Raw genomic sequence first — 12500 nt, 5'->3', positions numbered from 1 at the left:
TTTAAAGAAATACACTCTATACATTGCTAATGTGGTAAATGACTATTCTAGCTGCAAATGTCTGTTTTTTGGTGCAATATCTACATAGGTGTATAGAGGCCCATTTCCAGCAACTATCACTCCAGTGTTCTAATGGTACAATGTGTTTGCTCATTGGCTCAGAAGGCTAATTGATGATTAGAAAACCCTTGTGCAATCATGTTCACACATCTGAAAACCGTTTAGCTCGTTACAGAAGCTACAAAACTGACCTTCCTTTGAGCAGATTGAGTTTCTGGAGCATCTCATTTGTGGGGTCAATTAAACGCTCAAAATTGCCAGAAAAAGAGAACTTTCATCTGAAACTCGACAGTCTATTCTTGTTCTTAGAAATGAAGGCTATTCCACAAAATTGTTTGGGTGACCCCAAACTTTTGAACGATAGTGGATATATATATATGCAAACGGTGTGTATATATATATATATATGTATATATATATACATATATGTATATGTGTGTGTTATATCTATATACAAACCCCGTTTCCATATGAGTTGGGAAATTGTGTTAGATGTAAATATAAACGGAATACAATGATTTGCAAATCCTTTTCAACCCATATTCATTTGAATGCACTACAAAGACAAGATATTTGACTCATAAACTTTATTTTTTTTTGCAAATAATTAACTTACAATTTCATGGCTGCAACACGTGCCAAAGTAGTTGGGAAAGGGCATGTTCACCACTGTGTTACATGGCCTTTCTTTTTAACAACACTCAGTAAACGTTTGGGAACTGAGCAGACACATTTTTTAAGCTTCTCGGGTGGAATTCTTTCCCATTCTTGCTTGATGTACAGCTTAAGTTGTTCAACAGTCCGGGGGTCTCCATTGTGGTATTTTAGGCTTCATAATGCGCCACACATTTTCAATGGGAGACAGCTCTGGACTACAGGCAGGCCAGTCTAGTACCCGCACTCTTTTACTATGAAGCCACGTTGATGTAACACGTGGATTGGCATTGTCTTGCTGAAATAAGCAGGGGTGTCCATGGTAACGTTGCTTGGATGGCAACATATGTTGCTCCAAAACCTGTATGTACCTTTCAGCATTAATGGCGCCTTCACAGATGTGTAAGTTACCCTTGTCTTGGGCACTAATACAACCCCATACCATCACAGATGCTGGCTTTTCAACTTTGTGCCTATAACAATCGGTATGGTTCTTTTCCTCTTTGGTCCGGAGGACACGACGTCCACAGTTTCCAAAAACAATTTGAAATGTGGACTCGTCAGAACACTTTTCCACTTTGTATCAGTCCATCTTAGATGAGCTCAGGCCCAGCGAAGCCGACGGTGTTTCTAGGTGTTGTTGATAAACGGTTTTCGCCTTGCATAGGAGAGTTTTAACTTGCACTTACAGATGTAGCGACCAACTGTAGTTACTGACAGTGGGTTTGTGAAGTGTTCCTGAGCCCATGTGGTGATATCCTTTACACACTGATGTCGCTTGTTGATGCAGTACAGCCTGAGGGATCGAAGGTCACGGGCTTAGCTGCTTACGTGCAGTGATTTCTCCTGATTCTCTGAACCCTTTGATGATATTACGGACCGTAGATGGTGAAATCCCTAAATTCCTTGCAATAGTTAGTTGAGAAAGGATTTTCTTAAACTGTTCAACAATTTGCTCACGCATTTGTTGACAAAGTGGTGACCCTCGCCCCATCCTTGTTTGTGAATGACTGAGCATTTCATGAAATCTACTTTTATACCCAATCATGGCACCCACATGTTCCCAATTTGCCTGTTCACCTGTGGGATGTTCCAAATAAGTGTTTGATGAGCATTTTTCAACTTTATCAGTATTTATTGCCACCTTTTCCAAGTTCTTTGTCATATGTTGCTGGCATCAAATTCTAAAGTTAATGATTATTTGCACAAAAAAAAATGTTTATCAGTTTGAACATCAAATATGTTGTCTTTGTAGCATATTCAACTGATTATGGGTTGAAAATTATTTGCAAATCATTGTATTCCGTTTATATTTACATCTAACACAATATCCCAACTCGTATGGAAACGGGGTTTGTATATATATATAGATATGCATATATATATATATATATATATATATATATATATATATATATATATATATATATATATATATATATATATATATATATATATATATATATATATGTATGTATATATGTATATAAGTATATATATGCATATATATGTATGCATATATATATGTATATATATGTATATATGTATGTATATATGTATATAAGTATATATATGCATATATATGTATGCATATATATATGTATATAAGTATATATATGCATATATATGTATGCATATATATATGTATATATATATATGTATGCATATATATGTATGCATATATATATGTATATATATATATGTATATGTATATATATATATATATATATATATATATATATATATATATATATATATATATATATATATATATATACACACACACACACACACACAGTCGCGATCAAAAGTTTACATATACTTGTAAAGAACATATTGTCATGGCTGTCTTGAGTGTCCAATAATTTCTACGACTCTAATTTTTTTGTCATAGAGTGATTGGAGCACATACTTGTAGGTCACAAAAACATTCATGAAGTTTGGTTCTTTTATGAATTTATTATGGGTCTACTGTAAATGTGACAGCAATGTTAATATTTGGTTACATGTCCCTTGGCAAGTTTCACTGCAATAAGGCGCTTTTGGTAGCCATCCACTTGCTTCTGGCAAGCTTCTGGTTGAATTTTTGACCACTCATCTTGACAAAATTGGTGCAGTTCAGCTAAATTTGTTGGTTTTCTGACATGGACTTGTTTCTTCAGCATTGTCCACATATTTAAGTCGGGACTTTTGGAAGGCCATTCCAAAACTTAATTCTAGCCTGATTTAGCCATTTCTTTACCACTTTTGACGTGTGATTGGGGTCATCGTCCTGTTGGAACACCCAACTGCGCCCAAGACCCAACCTCCGGGCTGATGATTTTAGGTTGTCACTGTGAGAGTGGGTTGCTGGGGAGGGCTCCTTATCTAATTAGCACAATTAGAAATGACTCGTGCATGGAATTTCTTTTTTTGTCAGTTATAATATTAACATTTCCCCTTTTTCTGGTTAAATTATTATTTTCTGGTAAGTTTGGTAATTTCTATAATGTGCCACAGCCCCATAAAAATCGAGCCGTCGTCTGCTAATGGCCCCTGGGCCGCACTTTGGATACCTTTGGTTTATGTTTTTCCACTGAGAAAGATTAGTGTTACCAAATTACAGAAGAGTGTGTCCAAGTTCTGTATTCTTTGCATTATATCTAGTCATGACTTCTGCTAGTCAAAAGCTAAGATTGAAAGTTTTCATTATTTGAGACGTTTGGCGGGCCAAATGGGCCTTTTGAGGACCTCTGTTCTAGACCGTATATGTCGCTCACAGTTTTAAAAAGCATTTTAAATTCAGTTAAACACAATATCACTGCAGCACAGTATTTTTTCCCCTGTAAATAGTGCAATCAAAACCTTTGTATTTGTAAGGTCATTATTTACATCTTAAAGCAGAGAAAATAAATATGCAAGGTAGCAAATGACGAACTGCAAATGGGTGAGGTCAACTGAACTTGTCACAGCATAAAATGCTTTGTCTTTAACGTCCAGGTGCAAGTCTCTCCAGCAAAGTCCAGTGGAGCACCTCCGCAACTTTCCCAGGCTTTACAAGACTCTACTAAAAGTAAGTACTAGTTTTGAGTATGTCAACGTTAGCGGTCCCCACACTAACACAGGCACACTAGTAGTAGCTTGTTTTTTGCTATTAACTTGTTCCAAAGGGTTAGTTGGAAACCAAAACAATTTTTTCAATAAAATCAATGTACGGTAACTTCTAATTATTACCTTCCAGACGCCTCCAGAATGTTAACAAAAAAGTTCTTATAAACAATGTTAATGAAAAATAATCTGGATAAATAAACATTTAACCCTTTCACCTTTTATTGAAGAAGGGAGGCGGGAAAGGGAGAGCCACTTTGACACCACATATATTCTTTATGACTTGTTTCTTGAGTTCTATAGTGCTTCCCACCTTCGTTGTCAAAGTGCTGGTACTTTTCTTATATTAAAAAACTTACGGACAATGCCTTTGTGCTCACACACTTTTGTTTACTTGAACTGATGCAATCACACATACGCGAAACCGTTTCACGGCACATGTCGTATAGTCATGATTCTGCAGTCCTATGTGTTCTGGCAAACTTAGTGCCCCTCCTTTTACATCTGCAGGGAATACAAGGTAGCACTAATCTTTGTGACAATCTAAGCGCACCGGGCATAATTAAAGTGGCTTGAGCAATTTCCATATGCTAGTGCAAGTCCAGTGCAAGATCAGGGTCTCTGCAAAACTATAGAATGCAGCTGTTAAGCGCCATTATACCCTTGATTGTTTGGCAATTGTCATTGTAGACTACTCGTGTTGAGAGAGTTTTTACTTCTGCTCCTACATGTACGCGACGAAAAGCGAGCTGATGTCACACTGGCTTTGCGCGGCTGGGAGCCTTTCTCTCTCTAAAAGCGGTGTCAGCCTAAATTTTGTGGATCGTTGTCTACGGGTATATCTCCGACACATTAGAGTACGTCCACATCGCGGACATACTGCCCCCTATCCAGACTATCTTCTTTTTTGGGGGATCCTGAAAAGAGACACTGTACATGTGCAATCAACTCATATGTCCAAACAAATTAATCGGGAATAGAGAAAATAGTTTTCCACTTATTTAAATTCCCATTTTAAATTTTCAAACACATTCATTAATTTTGATAACGATTAACAATTAGTTTTTTGTTCTTTATTATCAAACCTACAAAAAAAAAGGAAAATGTATTTTAATATTAAATATTTTTCTATTCCAAACAAAAAACGGATGGCTGCAACAAACACAGAGGATTGGGTTACACTTTATGACAGACATTTTGGGGGAGTGAACGTGCTAAAGCACAATGTGTTCGTTTTATGTTTAATTTATGACGAGGGGGAGGAGCTGCAGCCACTGTGTACATATAAACTATTTGCTTGCCTAACAGAATTGCTAATTGTGACATCTAGTTGATTTATTTAGACCAGCAGTTTCTTTAATGACAATTCTGCAGCTCATTTTTATACTTAGCAAACTCATCTTGCGGGCCGGACGAAACCCACGGGCTGTATTTTCACACCCTTGATCTACACTTTACTAAGTACTTATATTTGTGTTTTTTCAAGCTAACTTAGCGGTTAGGTTAACTAGGCTAACTATACATGCCTGCTCCTGGCTTGTTTAACATGTTTAGCCTTGTCCTCCATTAATGATACTTGGGAATGTTACTTAAGATACTCAGAAATACTGTTTATTAGTCGCAATGGAGGTGATTATTATTAACTTATGGGAGCATCTCCATATTCTGTATGGAGACATGCAGTTAGTTTCTACCTCCCTGTCAGTTGAGCTACATTCAGGTTATGACTCAACTTTTTTAGACAGGGTTTTTTACTTAATACAAGACTGTCATAGAAACATGAGTTCAAAACATTCGGAGTGAGATTATATCTCTGCACAAATAACATTTAAAAACTGGATACGTGATTATTTATTTTCCGCATGTAGGGAGATATGTGTATATTATACTGACCAACACTTTCTTGTTCCAGGTTGTCAACATAAGTTCAAAAGTGATGGCGAGCCGCAAGCACCACTGAGGAAAGTCAAAGCCCCAGTCAGCAAACATAATGTGAAGAAGCAAGTTCAACCTGAGAATAATCTCTCTGTTTTAACCCGAGCTGCCATGAAGAAGCAAAGCCATCCCACCACTAGCTCTGATAAACAGTCAAGTGATAAAAAAAAGCTTCCATTTCAAAGGGAAGCCCAAAAACCTGCTGTGTGGAGCTCCAAAAAGAAGGCTCACAAAGCTGAGGTGCCTCCGCTTAGCATCTCACTGAGAAATCGAACCATTGCTCAGCCTCAGATTTCTGAAAATGCCAAACTGTCTGAGTCTTTGGAAGACAAAGACATGTTTATTGCAAAAAAAACAAAACGGGACAAGAGGCAGAGAATCAGGAAGCTCTCAGCATCCAATCCATGCCCAGAGAAAACGCCTAGAAAGGCAGCCAATTCAGCAACAACTATCAATGTTGCACAGACAAAAACTCAAAGCCGCAAAACCAAACCAACACCACCCGCAAAGTTTTCAGCAAAGTTCAGCAGATGCAGCGCAGCGCAGCCTCACGTCCAAGATGCACAGTGGACGCAGGATGAGCTGGAAAAACTGCAAAAGTAAATTTCACAATAACATGATATTCTTTCAAACACAAACTTTAGTGGCTTATTGGGTTTTTCTTTGGTAGGGCTGTGTCCAAGTATCCTGTGCATGCTTTGGGCTACTGGGAAAAGGTGGCCATGATGGTTGGCACACGCTCTGCAGAGGAGTGCCACAAAAAGCACACGCTCAAGAGAAACACTACACCCAAGAGCACCCATAAAACCAAAAAGGAAAAAGCAGGAGTGCCAAAGGACCATGGTAGTAAGGAAACCTTGAATGAGCCTTTTTTAATATAATCTATTTTTTACTTACACTGGGAATTTATGCGACCGCCAGAGTTTGTGTATGATTTTTAGCTAACAACAAAACTCAAACAGCTATTGGTGGATTTTCAACTGATTAAGTTTTGGAGGTGATCCTGATCATTTTTAAAACATTACCTTATTTTTACGGTACCAGGCTGAACTTCTATGTGTGTGTATGCTAGTGGCCCCACCTCCATTCACAGAGGCAAAAAGTGTGGATGACTGACAAGAGGGTTCACTCCATTGCTATCATTTAGTATAGAACATAAGCGCCTAGGGGCTGACACTGATACAAAGAGTGAACCTTCTTGCAACTTTTTTGGAAGCGACATACGAACACAACAAACATGCACTAATGTGCCAATTTTTTTCACACTTCGATTGAGTACCTCCGCCAGGAGGTTATGTTTTTGCTGAGGTTTGTTTGTTAAATGCATTATAACTCTAAAAGTCATGGGTGGATTTTGATCAAACATTTTGGGGGTTGAGCCAGATCATTGTCTGGATTCAGGATTTTTAAAGGATTCTTTACTATTAAGGAGTGGGGATTGGCAGAGGCCTGTGCTCTGAGTGCTTTTGTAGTTTTTTATGATTTTGCCTCTATATAGCACTACAATGTAGCCGTTCAGCTTTTTTTCACAAAATATGGCATTTAGGAATTAATCCATTTAGTTTAGATCACCTCCTTTTTCATGGTTTCACAGTATTTTGACTGTTGACATACTTGTTAACAGGTTTAAAACTTTAGTGTGGACGGGGTTTTGACCATCATTGACACAAACATGCGCCCACACATGCAATCGGCATCATAGCAGACATTTTTTGTTTACAAATGTCAGACGTATAAAGAACCCTTCTTATAATCAAGAATGCAAATATAATGTAGATAATTCATATTTTTGGTGCAAATTCAGGAAACAACAAAGATATATATCAATTATTTACATTGAATGCTAGGTGAGCCCTCAGACAGTTACTATGTACCAACTACAGTGTGTACACAACAAAAAATGTCTCATTCCAAAATAAATGTCTTAGTCCACCTCAAAACATCTTAAATAACATTTTTGATCATTTAGAGTGGAAAGTCCGACCTGTGTTGGTCTTTCAAAGCCATGATGTGTGACTTCACGTTATTTGGCGACTTGATGCGACTGGTGGCTTTTCTATCCCACACTGCAAACAAACGGCTGTTATTGCTTTGATTGATTGATGACATTCGTAGTTTGTTAGAAATAATTAGTCATTGTAGTCAAGACAGACAACACCACATCAGTTGTTAGATAAGAGTAAAATATATACCGTAATTTCCGGACTATAAGCCGCTACTTTTTCCCCTCGTTCTGGTCCCTGCGGCTTATACAAGGGTGCGGCTTATTTACGGCCTGTTCTTCTCCGACACCGACGAAGAGGATTTCGGTGGTTTTAGTACGCAGGAGGAAGACGATGACACAATTATTAAAGACTGACTTTTCATATACCGGTAGGCTGGTTATTTTGATAACGTACAGGCGAGCACTTTGTATTACTTTGCACCGTTGTATTATTTGTACTCTGCACGAATGCTGTTCGCTATGTCAAAGATGTGAAAGTTTGATTGAATGATTGAAAGATTTATAGTTAATAAATGGGACGCTTTGCGTTCCCAAACAGTCATCTCTGTCCCGACAATCCCCTCCGTGGTAGCAGGAACCCCTATATACTACGGTAATTACACATCAAAACCCTGCGGCTTATAGTCGGGTGCGGCTTATATATGGAGCAATCTGTATTTTCCCCTAAATTTAGCTGGTGCGGCTTATAGTCAGGTGCGGCTTATAGTCCGGAAATTACGGTAATGAAAAGAGAAAAATTAAGTATAAATATGATCAAATGGAGGAACACCATGTCAATGTTTGCTTCAAAACTCTTTTAATATCACCCATTCGCCTTATGTCTATTCTGACAATCACAAGTAAAGTACAAGCAATAGTGCAATAGTTAGTTTTGGGTTATGTCAACAACCGCTTATTTAGACATAAGCGGGTTGCACTGTGTATGTCACCATATAGTTAGACAGTCCCTACGAGCACAACTTACCTAAATTCCTCCACACTTTTTATCAGCTTCCATTCCAGACTGTCCTGTAATAACTGCAAAAGTCGGCACCTTAAGGAGGAAACAACAGGTGCGTCACTTCCTAGAGAACATGCCCGGAGAGGACATGGAAGATGCTTTCAGCACAGCATACATGCAGAATAAACGCTTAGAGGTTTGCAGCCCTTCTTAATTTTTTTAGTTTTGTTTTTTTGCAATGACAACATTCTTGGAAAGGCTAACACTGTAATAATCCCCACTCCCATCATGATGATTAGGTCCCATCCATAGGTTCAGGTGACGACATGGACTTAACGCTGGGGAATGTAGTGCCTCAGACTCCCATTTCATCAGATTTCCCTGAAGCGAAGACTCCTAATTGTATCACTCCTGGAATGATGTTCTCTCCTCACAGGTGATTTTTCATGACAGAGTAAATGCATTTCAAATACTATTGTCTTACTCGCAATACTGTATTTCATGGGTGTCAAACTTGGCCCGCCGTGTAATTTCACTTGGCCCGTGAGGCTATATCAAATTAACACTAAACCTGGCCCGCCGATTATATACAGCGGCGGTGCCGCGGTACACTGCTAATTCTCATACATGCCAAACCTCCCGGGAGACTCCCAAATTTCTGTGCCCCTCCCGAGAATTGTAACGTCCCCTTTTCGTCCAGTCCAACGAGTGCTGGCCCAGTTACATAATACGTGCAGCTTTGGCACGCACATAGAAGTGAATGCAACGCATATTTGATCTTCAGCGATACAGGTTACACTGAGGGTGCCAGTATAAAAAACTTTAACATTGTTAGAAATATATGCCACACTGTGAATCCACACCAAACAAGAATGACAAACACATTTCGGGAGAACATCCGCACAGTAACACAACATAAACACAATAGACCAAATACCCAGAACCCTTTGCAGCACTAACTTTTCCGGGACGCTACAAGATGTGTGTGTGTGGAGGGGGGGTTTGGAGGTAGCGGGGGTGTATATTGTAGCGTCCCGGAAGAGTTAGTGCTGCAAGGGGTTCTGGGTATTTGTTCTGTTGTCTTTATGTTGTGTTACTGTGCGGATGTTCTCCCAAAATGTGTTTGTCATTCTTGTTTGGTGTGGATTCACAGTGTGGCGTATATTTCTAACAATGTTAAAGTTGCTTATACGGCCACTCTCAGTGTAAACTGTATGTGGCCGTGATTAAGTATGCGTTGCATTTATGTGTGTGTGCGTACAGAAGCCGCTCATATCTTGTGACTGGGCGGGCCCGTTGTTAGAAGGGATGAAAAGCGGACGTGACGTCAGCTCGTAGAGGACGTTAAAAGCAGTGCCCGTAAGGCACGCCCCCAAGACTGTAATACGAGAAATAATGACTGATGAACACCTTCGTTCGATAATGAGGGTTGCCTCAGCTCAAAGCCTGAGCCCCGACATTAATGAACTAGCATCCAAGAAAAGATGCCAGGTATCTGGTTTGGGCACATCAGATTAGATCAGTGTGTTGCAAACTGAGCAGTTTAAAGTCCTGAATGGTTGGTTTATTCATTATTTTATTTTCAAATTTATTAGCCTGTGGAAAATTTTAATGTTGATATTTACCTCAGAAGGCTGCAAATAGAAAAGAGGCATTCAATTTTTATTTAAATTGTATTTGATATGCCATTGATATTTTTTAATTATTATTATTATTATTTGAAACTTGATTTTGCATGTCACTATAAAGTTATATAAGCCTTGCTTGTTCAATATTTAATGCACAACTTGTTTGGGTCCCTATCAAAAAGGTTAATTTGTTCAACCTTGGCCTGCGGCTTTGTTCGGTTTTAAATTTTGGCCCCCTCTGTATTTGAGTTTGACACCCCTGCTGTATTTCTTCACCTAATTTGATTGTTTCCTATTTCAAGGAGCAACAGTGATAAGTATGTTTTCCAGCTCCAGAAAAAGATGAAAAGAAATCGCTTCAATGTTGCCAAACGAGTTCCAACAAAGGTACTATTTCCAACCAGATAACTTCTTTGTCACGGGGCTTCAAATTGCAAATGACTTACAATTTATATCATCCTCCTTCCAGAGCATCACACCCACACCATCAGTCAAACAAACAGAGAAAAAATGGGAAAACACAGGTACAGTAGATACATATGAAGGATTTTCACTTTTTTAAAGTATTTTATTGTAATCCATCCATCCATTTTCTACCGCTTGTCCCGTTTTAATATATATATATACATAATACATATATATGTATATGTACTGTATATATGTATGTACGTGTATGTGTGTGTGTATATATATATATATATTTATATATGTACATGTGTGTGTGTGTGTGTGTGTGTGTGTGTGTGTGTGTGTGTGTGTGTGTGTGTGTGTGTGTGTGTGTGTGTGTGTGTGTGTGTGTATGTATATATATATATATATATATACATACATACATGTACATATATATATATTTGTGTGTGTATATATATATACGTATGTATATATGTATATTTGTGTGTGTATATATATATATATATATATATATATATATATATATATATACTGTATATACACATATATATATATATATATGCCCTCCAAAGCTCCATAGTCTCATTAGATCTTTTCCTCACGACATGAAGGCAACCATCCAGTATGAGGGTAACATGTCCAACCCATTTGACATTAAGAGCGGAGTCAAGCAAGGTTGCGCCCTTGCTCCTACCCTTTTCGGCATCTTCTTTGCCCTGCTCATCAAACATGCTTTTGGGACTGCAACAGAAGGGGTATATCTACGTACCAGATCTGACGGCCGACTTTTCAACCTAGCCCGTCTTAAAGCAAGGACCAAAGTCTGTGAGGCAATCATCCGGGACATGCTCCTTGCTGATGATGCCGCCGTCATTTCGCACACTGAACAACAACTTATGGACAGATTCTCCCAGGCCTGCAAAGACTTCAGGCTTACCATCAGCCTACAAAAGACCAATGTGCTGAGTCAGGAAGTGGACACTCCACCAGCCATCACAATCGATGAGTACCAACTCAAAGTCGTACACCAATTTACATACCTGGGATCCACCATCAGTGACAATCTGTCCCTCGATGGTGAGATCAACAAACGTATCGGCAAAGCTGCCACAACCCTAGGGCGCCTCACGACCCGCGTCTGGGAGAACCGGAAGCTGACAACTCCTACCAAGATGGCAGTGTACAACACCTGCATTATCAGCACTCTTCTCTACGGCAGCGAAACATGGACAACATACTCCAAACAGGAACGCAAACTGAACACCTTCCACATGCGCTGCCTTCGCCGCATCCTCTGCATCCATTGGAGTGACAAGGTGACGAATGCCCAGGTCCTCGAAGGCGCTGGTCTTCCTACCATGTTCGCGCTGCTCAGACAACGCAGGCTGCGTTAGCTCGGGCATGTGGGCCGTATGGAGGATGGACGTATCCCAAATAGGGTTGGGTATCGAGTTTTGATTGGAACCGGGACTAACTTTCCGATTCTCCCGGAATCGTTCAAAAGTTTAAATTTCGATTCCTATTTTCGATACCCAGTCAGCCGACCGGAAAAAAATATGTCCGCCGAACCGGAAGAAGAAGCCGCTGAACACCAACGAAGAAGTGCCCACCGCCGGAAGTGTTAGCATAGCCGAGCGAGTCAGTCAAGCTCAAGCATGGATAGCGGGCGTCGGCGGTCGAAAGTGTGGCTTTACTTTATAAAAAAAAATTCAATAACCGCGAAATAACAGAGCTCCATGTCCATCAAGAAACGAGTGGAGAGAGAGCTGCAGATGTACCA

The 12500-nt window shown here is 39.3% G+C and overlaps 1 protein-coding gene across 2 annotated transcripts in view; it reads left to right on the top strand.

The window, feature by feature from the left end:
• The window catches only part of mis18bp1 (MIS18 binding protein 1), a 49432-nt gene that overhangs the window by 31488 nt on the left and 5444 nt on the right, over positions 1 to 12500 (top strand). The window contains exons 9-15 of one of the 2 annotated variants that reach the window (XM_062042337.1): positions 3694 to 3766; positions 5714 to 6335; positions 6407 to 6579; positions 8732 to 8877; positions 8981 to 9117; positions 10612 to 10696; positions 10779 to 10833. In XM_062042337.1, the coding sequence (XP_061898321.1) occupies positions 3694 to 3766; positions 5714 to 6335; positions 6407 to 6579; positions 8732 to 8877; positions 8981 to 9117; positions 10612 to 10696; positions 10779 to 10833 (1291 nt within the window). Of the gene's footprint in view, positions 1 to 3693; positions 3767 to 5713; positions 6336 to 6406; positions 6583 to 8731; positions 8878 to 8980; positions 9118 to 10611; positions 10697 to 10778; positions 10834 to 12500 lie in introns of both variants that reach the window. The other variant, XM_062042336.1, reaches the window with a different exon arrangement.

Source organism: Entelurus aequoreus, linkage group LG03 (assembly GCF_033978785.1).
Source record: "Entelurus aequoreus isolate RoL-2023_Sb linkage group LG03, RoL_Eaeq_v1.1, whole genome shotgun sequence".
Lineage (NCBI taxonomy): Eukaryota > Metazoa > Chordata > Actinopteri > Syngnathiformes > Syngnathidae > Entelurus > Entelurus aequoreus.
This window is presented reverse-complemented; position numbering and strand designations above follow the sequence as displayed.